The following is a 21,267-nucleotide window of genomic DNA, read 5'->3' as shown; positions in this document are numbered from 1 at the left end:
TAATTCTATAGTTGTAGGACTTACATTCAGCTCAATTTGTGGCGGTTCTGATGTTTTTTCCTCTAGTTTCATTGTAATTTTGATGCGAGGAGGTGAGCTGTGTTTACCTATGCCCCATTTTCTTTTTTTAAATTAAATGTATTGGGGTGACATTGGTTCATAAAGTCATATGGGTTTCAGGTGTAATTTCTGGGATACATGATCGATGTATTTTCTAACTTGTATTACACAGAGATCTGCTTTCTCAATCAGAACATTAAAAAGATAAAATTTTAACTTTTTTGATAGCTTCAGGTCCTTAGTATCATTGAAGAGCCGTGTGAAGCTCAGACTCCTGTACATAGTAGATGATTCAGAGTACATGTCATAGTTATTTTTCTCCTTTTGAGGTCAGGCTTTCAGCTATTTCTTTTCACTAATATCTGAATCTGCCTCAGTGACTACCTACTCACATTTGCAATTAGTTTCGAGTTGCAAAACTTTTAAAAAGGCTGCTTAGAATTGTATGTAAGGTAAGATCCGGTAGGCTCTGAATAAACAGATGATCTCTACAATCTGGAAGTCTATGTATTCTATGATTCTTTGTCATCATGAAATTTTTGTTTTATTATTACTTTAAAGGATGTTTATTGTATATTTATTTCTACAAAAGAAATACATACTCATTGCATAAAGTATGAAAGTTTATCTACTGAAAAGAGATATACTGATATGGAAAATTTTTATGAGAGCTTAAATAGCAATTTGAGAAAAATTCTATTATGTTAACAACCCCCTATGTGTTTGTGCAAGAGACACAGGCAATACTTGTTAGTACATAAGGAAGGTCATCTCTGGAGAAGAGACTGGATTTCAAGAGGTAGGGGGTATGAGGTGGGTAGCTGACAATAAAGAGAAACATGCTTTTAAAATTTTATTTCTATATTATTTTTATGTTTTATAAATAAGTATATATGACTTTTTAAAATTTTAACAATTAAACAAATTAGAAAGTACAGGCTAGCAAGAATAATTATAATAGGTAGATATATTCTACCTATCCAGTGACCACTATTATTATCTCTCTAGATTTCTAAGAATACATACTTATATGGAATATACTTTTCTATGGATATATACTAAAATACTGGGTAGACAGATAAATATTACACAAAAATTAGATCTTTAAAAATGACAGGATCATGGGAACATATTTCCATATCCTTAAAGATATTTCTGCAACTTTATTTTTAGAACATCGGCCTAAATATGCTGATTTCCCTTTGGGTTATAGTTATACATAAAAATAATGTAATGGATAAATGAAGCAACTCTAGCCTTATATCTAATCCAATCAACGTTGATTTTCAGACATTGAAGAATCATATATTTCTTTTCCGTAACTGAATTAGTTCAATAACTCTTCTCAAGCCCTAACATTTCATGTAAACTGCTTAGCGATAGAGGTTAACTTACTTCGTCTCTGGTTATTTTGACCAATGTAACTTTACAAGATGTTGACTTTCATAGACATTTCAGAAATGGTTGTTTAAACGTATTGGTCCTGACTTATTTTCCAGAGCTTCAAAAAGGACTATAAATATCCTGAATCACTAGACGTATTATCCACCGTCGGATGTGCGCTGTCCATTACTGGCCTGGCTCTCACCATTATGTTTCAGATTGCCACCAGGTAAGAAGCGAAAGAAATTGCTATCCTTTTTATTTCCTCTGAGCATGTTCTCGTCAGAATATGGTTTCTTGCAACTACAAGGGAAATCAGATTTAGTTCAACACGTTCACTTTAAAAGAAGACAGGCCTGGAAAGGCTAAGAAATGCACACAAGTAAGTGTATGATTACAAACTGGTAAATGCCCTGAAAGAAAATTACATACCATGTAATTACAAGTTTGCCATTTAAATTAACATGGTCTGGTAGCTCATCAATGCCACAGTCCCTTTGTGTTGAGTAGATACATAATTACCAATTTGCATTTGTAAAAGAAAGAAATATTACTGAGCAGCCAAGTTTTTGAAAATAAAAGTAATTAAAAAATATATTAAGTGTGAAAATGATGAAACTTTGAAAAGTTTTTGAATTTCATACTTTAAAAAATCTATTACAAATGACCATAAATACCCATTTCTGTCCACCGTGGCCCCTCACTCAAGGTTCAGTTTTGTAGAGCACTAGTTGTTTTCCGTCACATGCTCCATTTTCAATGGTCTGGGTATGTAAGCCTGATTATTTTTAGTTTGCCTACGGACAGTTTTCCCCATCAGCATGAAAATTGATGAGGACAGTGACCTCTGATTTTGTTTGTCGTCACTGCTTGTTTTGTTTTGCTTTGGTCACTGTGTCCCCTGGGCTGCACCCGCCCCCACCCCCCGCGTCCCCAGCTCACAGCACAGAAGTGTATGTGGAATAAACGGGCCTGTTGGGCGGTCCCAGCGGGTTCTCATCTCGCACTCAAGATATCTCCAAATGAATTCGTCTTTCCTTCAGAATTATTTCTCTCTACTAAATTCCTTCGCAACTTTTTTCTCAGATATGTATGTTTACATTTTTTTTTTAATTTTAAAGGTAATGCTATTTAGAATTTTTCCTGAAGTTTTCTTTTAAAAAATCCTATGGAAAAGTTGAAAGACAACACTGAACACCCATATGTCCTTCACCTATACTCACCAGTTATTACTATTTTGCTCTCTTTTTCAATTTTTCCCCCTGAAATTCTGAAAGTCGGTTGTAGGAATCATGACTATCGCCCCTAGATTCTTTGAGCGTGCACACCCTATGAACAAGGGTGTTCTCCTACGTGGCACAGTACTGTCATTCTCACTCAGGACAGTTAACCCAAGAAATTTCACATTCACATGCTGTTACTGTGTTAGTATACAATCCATATTCAAGTTTCTTCCAATTGTCCCAGTAATGTCTGTTGTAGCTGTTTTTCTCCTCAATTTATTTACTTGTCATGTCTGTTTAGTCTTCTTTAGCCTAGAATAATACCGTTGATTTGTTTGTTTGTGTGTTTTGGTCTTTCATGACATTGAAACTTTTGAGGTGTTTGGATTAGTTATTTTGTAGGAAGTAGCATATTCTACAGTTTAGGGTTTGTCTGGAATTTTTCTCGTGATTAGATACAGGTTAGAAATATTTCATGAGAACACTCGAGCCTCTCAGTGTGACACACAGCAGCACGTGATGTCAGTTTGTCCCGTTATTGGTTAAGTTTGGTTCCTTGTTTAAAGTTGTGCCTGCGAGACTCCTACGTTGTGAAGGTTCATTTTGTCCCTTTGTAAATAATAGGTAGTCCGTGGGGTAATACTCTGAGACTGGGACTATCCTGTTCCCCAACTTTCGCTCAGTGGTTTTGGTATCCTTACTGAAATATATTATGCTGGCGGTGGAAAATAACAATTCTCTAACCTATCATGCTGTATTTAGTCACTGTATCCCTGATGTGACCAGAGGGAGCCCCTTCGTGTTGCTTTATCATGTCCCGATCAGTTTTCAAGCACTTCCTTTTTTCAGGCACAGCACTTTCTCTGTCCCATACTTGGAACCAGCCATTTTTCCAAAGAACCAGAATTCTTTTTGATTCCTCTTCTTTATCTTTCACACTCAAGTCTCTTGCCATTCATTTAGAATTTTTACATGGAGGGCTTACTATGGGCCAAGCACACATATGAACAATACAGGCAAGCTCCCATTTCTCATGGTATTTACATTCTCTGGGGGAAGACAAATGTTATACAAATATATACAGAAATTTTATATGTAATTACCAATTGTGGTAAGTGCCTTGAAGAAATTACATGGCATGTAATTACAAGTCTGTCACACAAAAAGAAATGACTGTTATAATTGTCTTTTCATTTGTTTTTCTACCATCACCACACTGGAGCAATTATATGATCCCATGGGAAAAGTTGTGGGAACAGCATAACTAGTTTCTTTGCCTGAAATCTCACTCCTTTGAATTGTCATGAGATTTTTTTTTTTTGCATCCTCTGCCAACGCATTTCTGAGCAAATTTGTGCTGCCACAGGTGTCACTAAAAACTCATCACCAAAGAAAAACAAAAATGAAAACAAAATTGTGTTGATTTTGAAATCCTGAATCAAATAGTTTTCTTTGTTCATGGGCAGGCTTCCATATAAAAATAATACATATATTTTTATTACATATAATATGTATTATATATTTGTGTACATAATAATATACAGAAGAACCAAAATGAAATCAGCCTTTTTCCTGTGGATTATAATTTATGTTTGAAATTGGGGAAAAATTAGAAAGTAACTTTATTTTACATAAAAGGATCCTTCTGAGTATTTTTTGCAGTTCTCAATTAAAGCTCAACTAAAATGTCAAGAGAATGGACAGAGTTCTGTTTAAATACAAGCTTTTTATTCATCATGGAAATCCAAAGACAGAAAGATCATGATGGAATGCTGTAAAATCATAAAGGATGTATAAACAGCAAACAGACTCATCAATTCTGGGATGTTAAAAATAGAGAGGTAGTTGAAGAGGTTAGAACTTTAAGCACATTATAAACTTAGGGAAATAGTTATTCCAGGAGGCCTTGTATTCTGAAAAATCTAGAAGGACTTAGATGGTAGTGAGTGAAGGTTTTATAATTTATAACTTTCATTGATATGAGACTGTGTAGCATAGTCTACAGAGAACTGTAATTAATGTCAGTAGAGGGGACTTATGGATATACCTGCCTTTAAACATTAAGGAAAACATGATGTACACAGTAGAAAGAATATCAAATCTCACATCTGAGATCAATTTCACTCAGGGAAACCTTGAATTCTCTGCCAGTCTCAAAATACACACATGGGCCACTGCAGCGCTCTCCCCCACCCCCTCAACTCATCTCTCTCATCCCACTGCCTCCCAAAGACTGCTGTTGAACACCACCAACCTGCAGACAAAATGAGAAAGGGCTTTTTGAGCAAAATCTTAGGTAAACACGAGAAGAAGGAAAAAAGAAAAACACTTTAAAGAGCACTTGGTTCTACACCCAGAACTATATCTTCCAATGAAGGGACGGTGCTTGGGCATGTTTGAGAAGAAAGGCCCATTCAGACCATCTTGACTGTTGGCTGTCAGCTAGTGTTTCCCAAAGTCTGGTCCTTGGAACTGTAGCCCTTGGGACATACTCCATGAATAAAGGGCTCTGACAGGTCTTACAGGAAAGACACATGTGAAACTTTGTTGCATATAAGTCATTTACAGGGATAGTAATCATCAGTCTATTCAAATTCTGAAGAATATCACTAGTAGCAATAGGCTGTTAAACAAATTTTAAATATTTTTACTTAATTTAAAATGTTTACGGAAGCCTCATAATGCAATATAAGCTAAACCTTATACCATCTTGTTAGTTTAAAAGTAATAAGTTTAATATTACTTAAAATTATAAAGTTAGTTAAAATTATATCAGGTCTTATTCTTTTAAAATTTATACATGAATTTTAAAACACTTCTAAAAAACTCAAGAGACTTTCTCTACATTTGCACATGGGTTCATATATTAACATGCAATAGTTTTCTATTTTGAAAATTTGAAAAATCCTTTTAGAACCTTTCTATAGATAGCCTTTGTATGTGCTTGCTAATCTAGAGAAGTTATGGTCTAGTGCAGCATTAAAAACTGCCCTAAAACTTAGTGTCTTGAAACAACAATTTGTTATTGCTAATGATTCTGCGGCTTGACTGGGCCCAGCCGGACAGCTCCTCCAAAGGTCTCCTTTCAGATCCCCCGTGAGACTGCAGTCCCGGGGTGGCTGGGGTTGGAGCCATCTGGAGGTTTGCTGGGAGGCTGCCACAGCCGGGTCATTCCCCACAGTCTCAGGGCATTTCCATGAGGTTCTTTTGAGGGTAGCTGGACTTTTTACGTGGTGACTCAGAACTCCTGGGAGCACTAAAGGGAAAACTTGTGATGACTTTCATGTGTCCTAGGCACTTTTGCCTTTGTGAGGCTCTCCTCCATAAAAAGGATAAAAATTATATTATATGGAGGTAGATTTACCTCCATAAAAGGATAAAAATTATATATTATATTGGTATAAAGATAAATATATTAATATTATATTGCTAAATATTTTATTTGACCGAAAAGTTCATGTTTTGTTTTCTTTTGGTTGAAAAGGAGTTAGAACATTGCTGTGGGCCATAAAAGTGTTGTGGGCCCTAAGCACTACGGTATCCAATGGATAAGTTGGCCCTGTCTTCCCAGCCTTCCGTTAGTTAGAAGACCTCACAGGCAGCCCTGGGAGGTGAATATGCAGGGTGTAAATATTGGGAAGTAGAATTTATTGGGGGCCATCTCTAGAGAGTAGCTATCACCTTTGATTAGAACACAGTTTCAAGAAAGGATGTATCAACCTATTTTCTAACTCACTTCATTGTGGAAATGACATAGGAGAGGAGTATACTTTTCTGGTGTTGCTGGGAAAGTAGATTTACCAGGTGGCCCACAAGCTATTAGCTGAATTTACATTGGATAATAATATTTTTTGTTCCTTCACAATTTCACTTGAGTTTATGTTTTGTAGTTATTTTGTTTATTTATTTAATTACATTTACTTATTTCTATTCAGGAGAGTCAGAAAAACCTCAGTAACCTGGGTGTTGGTTAGTCTGTGCACATCAATGTTGATTTTCAACCTCCTCTTTGTGTTTGGAATTGAAAACTCCAACAAGAACTTAAGTACAAATGACGACAAAAATACTGGTCCGAATAGTAATGAAAAGCCCACAGGAGACACTGTGGACCCTGTGAATCCCACGTGCACGGCGATTGCCGCCTTGCTGCACTACTTTCTGCTAGTGACGTTTACCTGGAGCGGGCTCAGCGCCGCACAGCTCTATTACCTCCTGATTAGGACCATGAAGCCTCTTCCTCGGCATTTCATCTTTTTCATCTCCTTAATTGGATGGGGTAAGCGTTTGCTTCTCTACTTACTCAGGAATTTAATTTTGTTGAAATCATTTAATTTAAACAAATGCCTACTGAAGGCCTAATAGTACAAGGCCCTGGGGAAGGAGATGGAAAATCCAGAAATCAGTAAAAGTGGCTTCCACCTGGAGCTCATACCCTGCAGAGACAGACGCGTCAAGGCAGCCCTACGAGATACGTTATAAGCTAACTTCAAGATGTTAATGTCCTTTAACATCTCTATTAATTGATTTAAGATTTAGGCCACAAACACCTTTCTAGATACTTTATTTATTTATTGTTTGGGGGTGCCACAGAATTTTATTTAAAAAAATTTTTTTGAAAAATATTTTATTGTTCATGCTACTGCAGTTGTCTCAATCTTCCCCACTTTGTCCCCCCTCCATCCAGCCCACCTCCCTGTACTCCCACAGGCAGTCCCACACCATTGTCCATGTCCATAGGCCATTCATACATGTTCTTTGGCTACCCCCTTCACCTTCTTTCCACCAGTCCCCATCTCCCCCAACACTTCTTACAGCTGTCTGTCTGGTCCACGTTTTTATGCCTCTGATTCTATTTTGCTTATAAGTTTATATTGGTCATTAGGTTCCACTTATAACTGAGATCATATGGTATTTTTTTCCAACTGGCTTATTTCACTTAGCATAGTGCTCTCCAGTTCTATCCATGCTGTCACAAAGGGTAGGAATTCCTTCTTTTTTTTACAGCCTAGTGGTAATCCATTGTGTAAATGTACCACAGCTTTTTTATCCACTCATCTACTGATGGGCCTGTTTCCAAATCTTGGCTACTGTAAATAACGCTGCTATGAACATAGAAGTGCATATATTCTTTTGAATTGATGTTTCAGGATTCTTAGGATACATTCCCACAAGTGGAATCTCTGGGTCAAAAGGCATTTCCATTTTTAATTTTTTGAGAAAACTTCATACTGTTTTCCACAGTGGCTGCACCAGTCTGCATTCCCACCAACAGTGCACTAGGGTTCCCTTTTCTCCACATCCTTGTCAACACTTGTTGTTTGCTGATTTATTAATGATAGCTATTTTTGGCACATGTGAGATGATATCTCATTGTGGTTTTAATTTGCATCTCTCTGATGGCTAGTGATGTTGAGCATTTTTTAATATGTCTATGGACCATCTATATGTCCTCCTTGGAGAAGTGTCTATTCAGGTTTTTTGCCCATTTTTAAATTGGATTGTTTGTCTTCCTGGTGTTGAGTCGTACAAGTTCTGTATATATTTTGGAGATCAAACCCTTGTCTGATGTATTATTGGCAAATATGTTCTCCCATACAGTGGGTTCCCTTTTACATTTTGGTGATGGTTTCTTTAGCTGTGCAGAAGCTTTTTAATTTGCTATAGTCTCATTTGTTAATTTTTTCCTTTGTTTCCCTTGCCTTAAAATATATATCAGCAATAATATTGGTATGTGAGATATCTGAAATTTTACTAAGTTTTCCTCTAGGATTGTTATGTTATCATGACTTATACTTAAATCTTTTATCCATTTTGAGTTTATTCTGGTATATGGTATAAGTTGGTGGTGTAGTTTCATTTTTTTGCATGTATTTGTCCAATTTTCTCAATACCATTTATTGAAGAAAATGTCTTTACTCATTGTATGCTCTTGCAATAAATTAACATAATATTAATTGATGTTAAATGTGTGGGTTTATTTCTGGGCTCTGTTCTGTTCCATTGGTCATTATGTCTGTTCTTATGCCAGTATCAGACTGTTTTGATTACAGGGACCTTGTAATATAGTTTGATATCAGGTACTGTGATCCCTTCAACTTTGTTCTTCTTCCTCAAGATTGCTGAGGCTGTTCAGGGTCTTTTTGGTTCCATATAAATTTTTGGAATATTTGTTCTAGATCTGTGAAATATGCCATTGGTATTTTAAGAGGAATTGCACTGAGTCTATAAATTGCTTTGGGTTGTATGGACATTTTAATGATATTAATTCTTCCTATCCATGAACACAGTATATGCTTCCACTTATTTGTATCTTCTATGTCTTATAGTTTCCCAAGTACATGACTTTTACGTCCATGGTTAAATTTATTCCCAGGTACCTTATTTTTTTGTTGCAACAGTAAATGGGATTGTTTTCTTAGTTCCTCTTTCTGATAAAGTTCATTAAGGGTGTATAAAAATGCCATCGATTTCTGAGTATTGATTTTTGTACCCCCAACTTTGCCACTTCTAGCCACATCAATACCTAACTTTAAAAGAAATGCTACTAGATGATAGGTGGAAAATAGACAGGGGGAGGGTAAGAATAGTATAGGAAATGTAGAAGCCAAAGAACTTATAAGTATGACCCATGGACATGAACTATAGGGGGAGAATGTGGGAGGGAGGGAGTGGGCAGGATGGAGTGGAGTGAGGGGGGTGGGAAATGGGACAACTGTAATAGCATAATCAATAAATATATTTTAAAAAATAAAAGAAAAGAAATGCTACAATAAAGACAACTAGAGCAACTCTTTAAGAAAAATAATTTGAAAACTGTTAACCTAAATCTCAAGGATCATATAGTATGTTGTCCATAGTGGAAAGAACAATATATTCTGAAAAGGGTCAGTTGTATAATTCATTCATGGTCTTTTATAATTAATCCCAGTCTTGGGTAAATTATTAATTCAGTGCCTCTCTTTATCACCTAGGAGTCCCGGCTGTCGTGGTGGCTGTGACAATGGGAACCATTTCTTCTCAGAACCCTTCAGGGTGGGAATTAAAATACCGGCAAGAAGAAATGTGAGTTTAGCGGTGGTGGGGGTGGGAGGTGCTGAGGTGAGGTGAAAATGGAGACAACTGTACTTGAACAACAATTAAAAAAAATTCCCTTTAAAATTGAAAAAAAAAGAAATGTGAGCTTATATTTTTTAATGTCCATTTTTTATATGAGTTTAAGTATTCAGTGATGTTGAGTCCAAGTGTCGCTGTACACAGGCACCTCACTTTATAATTGTGATATTCCAAGTGGGTGTTTCAAATTTTCAAAGAACACTTTACATTTTAAATATGGTAACATGAAAATTTCCTATGAGAAATCCTTTGGTAAAGCAAGTATTTACCTTCTAAATTTATAAATATGAACTTTCTTTTGTTAAATTGAATGTTTATTTAGCCTGAAAAATTATAGGACAAAGTAGGCGTAATCCTAGTAATGGCTTTTCTTAGTTTTCTCATCTAGTAATGGGAATAACAATGACAGTAACACCTGCTCAGGGGTTACTGTGGGGGTTCAAACAAATGTGAAAACATTTCGTATCTTGAAGAGCACTATCCATGCTTATGAGCCAATTCTATGCTTATGTGATTATAATGAAGATTCCATGATGATTTACTACACATAACACATTCTTCCTGTGACTCCAGCCTGAATAACTAACTAACTGTTAATAATGGAAGCACCTGATTGTATGGTGTTTGCTTTTTATGTGGGGAGGAAGAGAAGAAAGCTGACCTAAACTTTTTACATGTATTTCTGCTATTGAATGACAACTGCTCTTTAATTGATCCTCCCTTCTCATTTTATAATCCAGCCATTCTTGTCCTCAGATTCCACCTTAAGACCCAGACCAGGTCAAGTAAAAACAAAACTCTTGGAAATGTGCAAGTACCCCCAAGGGAAAGCTGTGGTGTTAGGGTGCTTACCTACTTCCAGGGCTACCCACACCCAGCTGTAGAATAGGAGACTGTCTGTCTGATTTGATTTCAGAAGCCAGTTACTTCAGGCACTATTTTCTCTGTTTCATCAGGGTTAAGTGTCTTTTAATGAGTTTCAAATTTTGAGTTTTACAATTAGAGATCATGATAAGATGCAAGTATCTCATTGGAGAGGTAATTCAGTTCAAATCACATTTTTAATTTTCTACCCAGAACCAGGCACAGGGCTAGACTTGCTCCTATAAAAGCCTTTAGGAGAAAGACACCTACTCTCTTAAATTTATTCATACTTAGCTATAAATAATTAAGAGCAGATTCTTTCCTGAGTACAATATTAGATGGTAGGGAAGTCACTGGGTGACTGATAACAGAAGCTGGGAAGAGAGGAAAGGATGTGTAACATCTGCCTCCTGTTGAACCCCTATCCCCCACATTCCACCCTATACACAGGAATCGAAGGTCACATTCCTTCAGGATTTATTTAGAAAGAGAGTCACTTTCTTGGTTTTCCTGAGTTATCCTCCCAGTAGTGGAGCCTCAACATCTCATGCTCTCCCCCACGGCTCCCTGTTCCGCCAGTGATACCTGAAACCCCTAACCCAGTTCCCCTGATGAATTGCTCTCTTTGCCAGAAGGACCTAATTAAGGGGTAGGTGTAGCACAGGCCATGTTCCTCCTTCCTGCTCTGTCCCCAGTTCTCTGCACTACCATCATATAAGCTGTTTCCAGACTTTTCTGAAGGGTTGGGGTAATCATGAGAAATTATAATACATGGAGGTGAAGATTATTCGACTATATGCTGTGTGTGCTAAAGTTCTCTTCACGGTGAGCTTCATGGCAAAATCACCAAGGAGTTAAAGTCTTCATCTGAGGTCCACGTATGATGCTCTCCTCTCTTTTTAAACTGTGTTTCTTTAGGCTGCCTGGAAAAGAAATGTATTCATCTTTTTCATTTAAGACTTTTGATGGCCACTTTCTTAGTCACCAAAGAAGCTTCTTGAGGGTTGAAAGTACTTCTCCTCAGGATTTCACTAAATTCTTAGCCAAGTGCTCTCATTTCTTCTGTGTAGGGAAATGTGAGCTGGAGGAGGACAGGAGAGTTGTTCTCCAGTTACAGACGAAAGGAAAGGGAAGACAGGAGTCCTGAAGATAAACTTGCTCACTCTCACCATTTTACTTAAGGATGGGCCCAGTCTGTGCATCAATGGGTTGGAGACACTCCTCTTCACTTTTTAATTCACTGCAGAGACTTGAACATCATTACAGTTTTCCTGAAGATCATTCAGATTAGAAATATGATTTGTCATAATTTAAACTGTAACAACAGTCCAAAGCAAAACAATTTAGAAATCCTTTAACTTGTATAATAGTGTTTTACCTACAGGGGAAGGAAAACATACATTAATTGGATGCGAAATATATTCCAGGGCTTTTCACATCAATACCCAAGTGCCTACTTGACATCTCCAGTTGGCTGTCTGATGAGACACCTCCTGGTCTTCCCTCCCAAACCTGCCCTTCCCATCATCTTCCACATCTCAGTTAATGGTCATTCCATTCTTCCAGGCACTGAGGCCAAAGAGTTTGGAGTCATCCTTAATTCTCCTACATCTGACATCCAACCTACCAATAAAATAAATCATCTTGCTTTACTTATAAATACGAGGTCTGCCCAGAAAGTATCCAGCCATGTACTATGAAAAATAGAGACATTTATTGAAGAAGATTACAAGATATAAGAAACATTGTACATAGGACAATGACATCAGTCCCCTTCAAAGTAGGCACCTTGGGACCTCACACAGTTCTCCCAATTGCCATCAGCTACCCTGTTGTATTTTCCTGAATCTTATTGATGGTCTTAAATCTCTTCCCTTTCAAAGGTGATTTTAGTTTTGGGAAAAGCCATAAGTAACAGGGCACCAAATCTGGGCTGTAGGGGGTTTGAGTCACTTGGGTGATTTGATGTTTTGCCAAAAAACTCTGCATGGGACATGATGCATGAGTGGGCACATTGTCATGATGAAGCTGCCAGTCACCAGTTGCCCATAGCTGTGGCCTTCTGAATCATCCTAATAGTTTCCATGGAGGAATGTTCAAACTTAATATAAAATTTGATACGGATTTGTTATTCTACTCGCTCAGTCATTTCGAAAGCGATGGCCACACGGTATGCATGATCACTTAATGGCATCTACCACCTCCACCGACTAGTACAGTGAAGTTGTCATTGTTCACCCATGCTCATTCCAGTCCACTCTCCTTGGCTGCCAGGTTTCACTGACGTCATGTAATATATGTTAATATAATGATGCCATTCTCATTATATTGACAATGGTTGGACATTTTCCCGACATACCTTGTTTATCTGGAACTAGACTATATTTTTTCCTTTTTATAAGTTGAATTTATTGGGGTGACATTGGTTAATAAAATTACATAGGTTTCAGGTGTACAGTTCTATAATACATCAGTTTATTGCATCGTATGTTTAATATTCCAAGTCAAGTGTCCTTCTATCACCATTTGTCCCTCTTTACCCTCTTCCACCTCCCCCTGCCCTCTTCCCCTTGGGTATCACCATGCTGTTGTCTGTGTCTATGAGGTTTTTCTTTTTTCTTTTTGCTTAACGCTTTCACCTTTTCCTCCCAGCCCACGAACTCCCTCACTTCTAACAGCTGTCAGTGTGTTCGCTATCTATGAGTTTATTTCTATTTTGTTTGTTTATTTCATTCATTAGATTCCACATAGGAGTGAAATCATATGGTACTTGTCTTTCTCTCATTGGCTTATTTCATTTAGCATAATGCTCTCCAGGTTCATCCATGCTATTGCAAAGGGTAAGATTTCCTTCTTTTTTACGGACAAGTAGTATCTATTGGGTAAATGTACCATAGCTTTTCTATATACTCATATACCAATGCACACTTGGGATGCTTTCAAATCTTGGCGATTGTAAATAGCACTGCAATGAACATAGGGGTGCTTATGTTCTTTTGAATTAATTGGAACCAGAATCTCTCTTAACATCTCTTCCCCTGGTCCAAACCACCAGATTATTGCAATAAACTCCTGGTGGATTTCCTACTTTTCCATCTATTTTCTCTTATCTTTGCATGTACCTAGAGGAATTCTTCTAAAACTCAACACATTATATCAGGTTTCTCTCTCTTGCCAAGAATGCATACAATCACCTATAAAGCCCTGACATAATTTACATCTTTTCACTAATCCCATCTACCTACTTTGTTGTAGCCACTCTGGCCTCTTTGCTGCTCCATAAGCTCTCAACTCAGGTCCTTTACACTTGCTGTTTCCCATGCCTGGAATCCCCTTCACCCTCATCTACTTCAAACCTTTGCTTAACTATCACTTTTTCCCCCCAATAGGCTTTTCCTGACCACTGTATTAAAATAAACTCTCCTCCCCACCCCACACAGTAATACCTACCCTTATTACCTGCTTTATTTTTCTCCACAGCACTTGTCACCATCTGAATTATATGTATTTCATTTATTTGTTAGTTTTATCTGTTTCTCTGTGATAGAAGAAATTCACTAAAGAAGGGACTTTGTTTTTTTGTTCACTGCTAATATTTTGGTATCTAGAATGGTGTTTGGCACTTAGCATACTCTGTAAATACTTATTAAATGAATGAATTAATTCTTACCCCAATGCCAGGAGATGATGATCACACCTCACCTATGAGAAAGATACACCACCAGCCCACCACCAAAAATAGCAACAACAAAACAAAAATTGAGGCAATGAGGTTAAATAACTACTCAAACACTTTAAAACATTAAACCTTTCAAAATGCCAATTAAGAAGAGATTTTAAATAGTCTATGGTATAACAAAATAATGGAATAATATGTAGCTTTGAAAAGTAATGAAGGCTATCATTTTATATTCTGGCATGGAATGACCTCCAAGGTATGTTGCTAAGTAAGGCATAGAAGTATCATATGCTATCATTTGTTTGAACATCAGGGAAAAAATACACATTTGCTGGTGTATCCACAGCCTAAATCTGGAAGAATGCACAAGAAACATTGATTCCCACTGGAGACAGACACTCGGTGACTATGGATAATTGTCAGAGGGGATCTTGACTCTCTATGAATGTTTGCACCATTTAAATTTTGAGGACTCTGGATGTGCTACATATTCAAAAATAAAACAAAAGAATAACTTGCCTCAATTCAGATACCTAGTAAGCGACAAGAGAGTGATATTTAAATCTGGGACTGCCTGACTCAAAAGCCCATTTTTCTCTGTGCTAGCCAATACTGTTTCACAGAAGAATATGGCAGAACCAATACATTTCCTTTTTCTAGTAGGTTGAATTCTTGCACGTCGTCTCAAATATATAGGTTGCAAAGGGATATTCTCTTTGAGGTGAGTGAATGTCAACAATTATAATAACAAGGAGAAACATATGTATACCTTCCTTGGTCTTCTGAAATAATTTCTTTTCTCTCCACAGCTGCTGGCTGGCAGTTTTGGATGGCGAAGAGTTTATAAGAAGTCCATTGTTGTGGTCACTCATTCTACCTGTGACCGTTATCCTCATCATCAATGTTGTTATATTTATCGTCATTCTAGTCAAAGTGCTGTGGAAGAATGACCAGAATCTGACAAGGTAAGACTCCCAGTGAGTGGGAAGCTACCAGACACGACTCTCTGAGCACACGATAAGTACCATGATACATCCACACGTCCTAGAGGAGTTTCAGACTCTGGGACGATGCGGGGGGGGGGGGGGGGCATGTGGTTTGCAGAACAGACTTTTCTCTTAAACGTTGTCTCAGAAAGTGGATCTTCCCATTTTCCATCATCAGCAATATGTGCGGGTCTGCTGCATCACACACACACATTTGTGCTATAGGAGCCCAACTAAAAAACTCAATCCAAAATTTCTCCCAAATACTCAATAAATCAGATTTGAATCAAGAAATGATAGGGTTGTGCCTGTGTTTGGAAAGCCATTCTATGGCTATCGTTTATTAAGATTGTATTTTGTGCTAAGTGTTGTGCTTAATATTTTACATGAATTATCAGATTTACCTCAAACAACCAGGAAAAGCAGGCACTCTTTCCTTTTATCTCTGTTTTACAAACAAATAAACTTGGAAGTGGTGACATTAAGTAACTCACACAGTCAATAAGTGGTGGAGCCAAGACACAAACATTACCCAACTTCAGAGCCTGCATTTTGAAAAAACAATGTAATATTTCTTCAAATCAGAAAATCTCTGCTTATCTAAAATTAAAACAAATCCCCAATAAAAGGATTATGCATCCTTAAGAATAAGCATTTTAGAGGTATTTATCTTGAGCTCTTTATGTTATCCTGTTCTTTAGTCTCAGTATTTATTTTGTGTTCGCTCTAAAACAGAGGAAATATAAATGGACATTTTCCAACTTTACCCATTTATCTTTTTCCTCCCTGAATGGATTTCCCCGTCTATTCCCAGACCTTTTGTTCGGTTCCAGCCCATGCCCTCCTCCTCCTCTTCTTCCATTTCAGTGGCCTTCACTGAGGTCTTTATCTCATGAAACTCCATCATTCAGTAGTTCATTTTTCATGTATTATTTCATGCATGTTAAATTTTGCTCCTTGAGTTGATTATACAAATTAATAACACACAAATTAATTACTCTCTGAAATCTAGGATTGTGTATTATCTTTGTTTTTCCTCACAGAGGTGATTACTGAAGGAAATTTTGTAAATATTAAACAATTACTTGATTTTTCTAACACCAACAATACTGAGGTACTTTAGTTAGTGCTATAATACCAGTTACATTTATGTTATATGATTATTATTGGAATTTGATTGAAACAATCATTGCGGCATTATATAGGTATAGCATGTGGAATATTTTAAATAGACATATAATGAGAGCTATTAAAACATGTAAAATCTAGACTGCAAGTGTTGGCTAATTTAAGAGCCAGTAAATTGGTTGACAATTATATTTTGTTGCTTCAATAATGATGTTATTAAGCTATCTTTTTAGAGCTCCTTTGCATCTTTGGTATTTGCCTCAGAACTTTGACATTATTCTGAAATAAAATATCATTGTTTATTATAAAAAGAAATGATAGGGTTGTGAATAGATGCTGGTAACTGTATTTTCATTTTATAAATGAATAGCTATAGGCTGTGTTTTACATGTGTTGCTTAAATCCCATAACGGATTTATATTTTTTAATTACTTGTGAACATATAATAATAGGGAAATTTCACTTAAAAATATTTTTTCTTGAAAAAAAAATGCGTACACATTAAGCCCACACTCCCTGCAGATGAGGCACGTGCTCTCTGGTGTACCAGCCCCCATGTGGGCTGCTTCTCTCCTTCATACTTCCTTTCTGACCTCAGTAAGCATTGCAGTATGTATACAAGCTTTCAGTTGGAGAGAGAAAAAACAGAAACTATTAAATATGTATACCATCCCTCCAGCCCCCCCCCCCAGTACAAATTGGTTGATACACAGTGCTAAAGAGGCTATGAATTCAGGTTTAATTTTATAAGACTCTCCTTAGCCCAAGTAACTTACTATAAGCACATCTGTGAGCTTTGTGGGTTACCAAATAAATTCATTTGGTAGGAAGAGATGGGTGAAAACTACTATCATCAGTGGGAATATAATCTTAAATGTGTGATTTACTGATCAAGAGTAGTGTCATCTTTCCTATGTGAATGATAATCCATTAGAGGGGAAATATGGAGAAATATTATCAGTGATATTCAAACCTATGTTGTATTAGAAATGCAGAAAAATCTTGGTGAAATCTTCTCAGCCTAATTGCAAATTAGGTTGTATTTCTTTTATACAAAACTATCATTTTGGCCTCAGGCATCATCCAGATTTGTCTTTGTAAATTTTGGCTGAGAGCACATGGTTCTTAAATTGGTTTAGTGACTACGAAAAGCAGGTTGCAATTTAATTGTTTAACAAGTTATCTTTCATGTATCAGTAAGCTTTCAGGGCATAACAAACCACCCCAAAACTTAATGGCTTAGAATGACAAATATTTATTGTTTGTCATAAGTTTGAGTGTTGGTTGGGTGGTTATCCTGGTTTTGGCTGGCTTGAATGTGGATGGATGATCTAGGATGACTCACTTTCATGCCTGTAGCTCGTGGTTGGTTGGTCTTGAGTGGTAGCTGATCAGTGGGGAAAACTCATCTCTGTTCCATGTGGTCTCTCATCTTGCATTAGACTAGTCCAGGCTTCTTAACACAGTAGTCTCAGGGTTCCAAAGAGCAATAAGAGAAGGCACACTCTAATAGAAAAATGCTTTCAAGCCTCTGCTTGTAGAACAGTTGCTGATGTCTCACTAGTCAAAGTGAGACATTAGTGAATGTCTCACTATCAAGGGAAGAAGATAACTCTGCACTTTAATAACCTTTCACTCCCATATCAGCCTACATCATGGGAAGGTTCCAGATGCTCCCTAAATGATTTCTTACTAACTGATCCAGTAGTAATAATCACTAAAATAAAATTCTCTTCCAAAGAAATAATTGATTCTTTGTGAAATTTGGCTGTAAATATTAAAGGAACTGCTTATGCCTGATACAGGTATCACTGTTATTTCTTAATAAAGCTTCCTAAATCAGATTGTGTCCAGCAGGGCATGGGTCTAACATCATTTTTCCACCAGAGGCATAATATTGTTAAATGAACAGTATATGTGGACAGCTGAATATATATTCTCAATAGTAGGGTAACATTGGCATTAATAAGAAAAAAACTGAATGAACCTTATTTCTTTCCTTGCTTTCTCTTATCTAGCACAAAGAAGTTTTCATCACTGAAGAAGATTCTTAGCACGTTATCGATTGCAGTCGTTTTTGGAGTCACCTGGATTTTGGCATACTTTATGCTAACTAATAATGAAGACATCAGGATCATCTTCAGCTACATATTCTGCCTTTTGAACACTACTCAGGTATGGTGTGGATTAGTCTGAAAGGAGCAGACCCTGGATCAAAGTTTTCTCCTTTTAAAACTTCCTGAAGGTCATTGCTTTGTACCTATAGGAGATTCTATTTTAATCCTTTGAGAGGAGTCAAAGGAAAGCTCTTTATGACTTACCTAATATCCTTTTCCCTGTGCTGAAATGCCGTAGTATAAGTTGCAATAAGGCTGGATCATGTTAGTCCCTCCTCTCTGAGCAGAAGAGATTTTTGTCAGGCCAATAGCTTGGGAAGTGCTTCCTTTCCTTTTCTCCCATGGAACACATTCACAGCAGCTCCTCACTGTAGTTGTATGGACAATGTTACAGTTATTGCTGGAAGTTGGAGCCACGTGGGGTGGGCTGAATTTTCTCTTTCTCTTTTTAAAATTTTATAAGATCATGATCTTTTCTTTTAAAAATTTATTGAGGAATACTTGACAAATATAATCATATATATCAAGTGTACAATGTCATGATTTGATATACCTATACATTATAATCACCAAGATTATTAACATAATTAACAATCCACATCACACAGTTAACTTTATTTTTTATTTTTATTGTTCAATTACAGCTGTCCCCATTTCCCCCCCATTACTCTCCTCCATCCTACCCACCCCACCTCCCACATTCAATCCTCCCCACCCAGTGTTATCTTTGTCCATGGGTCCTTTATGCATGTTCCTTACATAGGTAACTTTTTGAGTCTGTGGTGAGAATGCTTAACTACTTGGCAATTTTCAAGTGTACAGTATCAAATGTAAATTAGAGTCACCATGCTCTACATCAGAGCCTCAGAACTTAGTGCTTTTATAACTGAAAATTTGCACTCTTTGACCTATGTTATCCCATTTCCCCCTCCTTCCAGCACCTGGAAATTAGCATTCTATTCTTTTTCTATGAAGTTGGCTTTTTAAAAAAAGATTCGCATATATGTGATACCATACATTATTTGTCATTCTCTGATTGACTTATTTCACTTATCACAATGCCCTCCAGGTTCATTCATGTGGTTGCAAATGGTAGAATTTCCTTCTATTTTATGGCTGAACAGTAATCTATTATTTATATATATAATAAACATATATAACATAAATTTATAAACTTATTTATATAATATCACATTTTCTCTCTTTCTTTAACCCTTACCCGAGGATAGGTCTATTGATTTTAGATCGAGAGGGAGATGGGGTGGGGGGAGAGACACACACACCACACACATACTGATCTGAGAGAAACATCGATTGGTTGCCTCTCATACACACCCGACTGGGGATTGAACCCCCAATCTAGGTATGTGCACCGACCAGGGATGGAACCTACAACCTTTTAGTATATGGGACAATGCTCCATCTAACTGAACCACCTGGCCAGGGCACATTTTCTTTATCATTCACCAATCAAAAGACATTTAGGTTGTTTTCATATATTGGCTATGGTGAATAATGCTTCAATAAACGTGGGTGTGCAGATATCTCTTCAAGATATGGACTTCATTTCCTCTGACTATATACCCACGAGTGAAATTGCTGGAATACATGGTAGCTCAAGTTTTAATTTTCTGAGTAACCATCATACTATACCAATTTACATTCTCGCCAAAAGTATATAAAGGTTTCCTTTTCTCCACATCCTCACCAACATCTTTTCTCTCGTCTTTTCATTTTTGTTAAATTTTACTTATTTATTTTTAGAGAGAGGAGAAGGGAGGGAGAAAGAGAGGGAGGGAAACATCAATGTGTGGTTGCCTCTTGTGTGCCCCCTACTGGGGACCTGGCCTGCAACCCAGGCATGTGCCCTGACTGGGAGTCAAACCAGTGACCCTTTGGTTTGCAGGCTGGCACTCAATCCACTTGAGTCAAACCAGCCAGGGCTCTCATGTGTTTTTGATAATTGACATCCTAACAGGTGTGAGGTGATATCTCACTGTGAATTTGATTTGCATTTCCCTGATAATTAATGATGTCAAACATGTTTTCTTGTACCTGTTGGCCATTTGTATGTCTTCTTTTTTAAAAAAGAGATTTTATTTATTTATTTTTAGAGAGAGAGAAAGGGAGGGAGGAGGAGAGGGAGGGAAACATCAGTGTGCCCTGACAGGGAATCCAATCGCCAGCCTTTGGCTTTACAGGAAGATGCCCAAGCAACTGAGCCACATGGGTCAGGGCATTGTGTCTTCTTTGGAAAAATGTATATTCATGTCTTTGCTCATCTTAAAATTGGGTTATTTGTGTTTTCTATTGTGTTTCATGAATTCCTTTTATATTTTGGATATTAACCCCTTATCTGGCATATAGTTTGCAAATATATTCTCCCATTCTGTAGGTTGCCTTTTCAATTTATTATTTTCTTTCCTGTGCAAAAGCTCATTAGTTTGGTGTAGTCTCACTTGTTTATTATCTTTTCCTACCTGTGCTTTTGGTGTGTTAGCCAAGAAATTGTTGCTAAGACCATTATCAAGGATCCTTTTCCAAATGTTTTCTTCCAGAAGCTTTATTGTTTCAGGGCTTCCATTTAAGTCTTTGATCCACTTCAAGTTATTTTTATCAGTGGTGTAGAATTGTGGTCCAATTTCATTCCTTTGCATGTGGATACCCAGTTTTTCCAACATCATTTACTGAAGAGATTATGTGTTCTTGGTGCC

General features: G+C 37.0%; 1 protein-coding gene across 2 annotated transcripts in view; it reads left to right on the top strand.

The window, feature by feature from the left end:
* ADGRG7 (adhesion G protein-coupled receptor G7) overlaps positions 1–21,267 on the top strand; it is a 76,988-nt gene that overhangs the window by 42,248 nt on the left and 13,473 nt on the right. For both annotated transcript variants that reach the window (XM_045193583.3, XM_024558171.4), the window contains exons 11-15: positions 1,560–1,672; positions 6,602–6,942; positions 9,638–9,728; positions 15,132–15,287; positions 18,455–18,611. In XM_045193583.3, the coding sequence (XP_045049518.1) occupies positions 1,560–1,672; positions 6,602–6,942; positions 9,638–9,728; positions 15,132–15,287; positions 18,455–18,611 (858 nt within the window). The remainder of the gene's footprint in view (positions 1–1,559; positions 1,673–6,601; positions 6,943–9,637; positions 9,729–15,131; positions 15,288–18,454; positions 18,612–21,267) is intronic.

Source organism: Desmodus rotundus, chromosome 2 (assembly GCF_022682495.2).
Source record: "Desmodus rotundus isolate HL8 chromosome 2, HLdesRot8A.1, whole genome shotgun sequence".
Lineage (NCBI taxonomy): Eukaryota > Metazoa > Chordata > Mammalia > Chiroptera > Phyllostomidae > Desmodus > Desmodus rotundus.
Note: the sequence above shows the minus strand (reverse complement) of the source record. Positions and strands in the feature narration are given on the sequence as shown.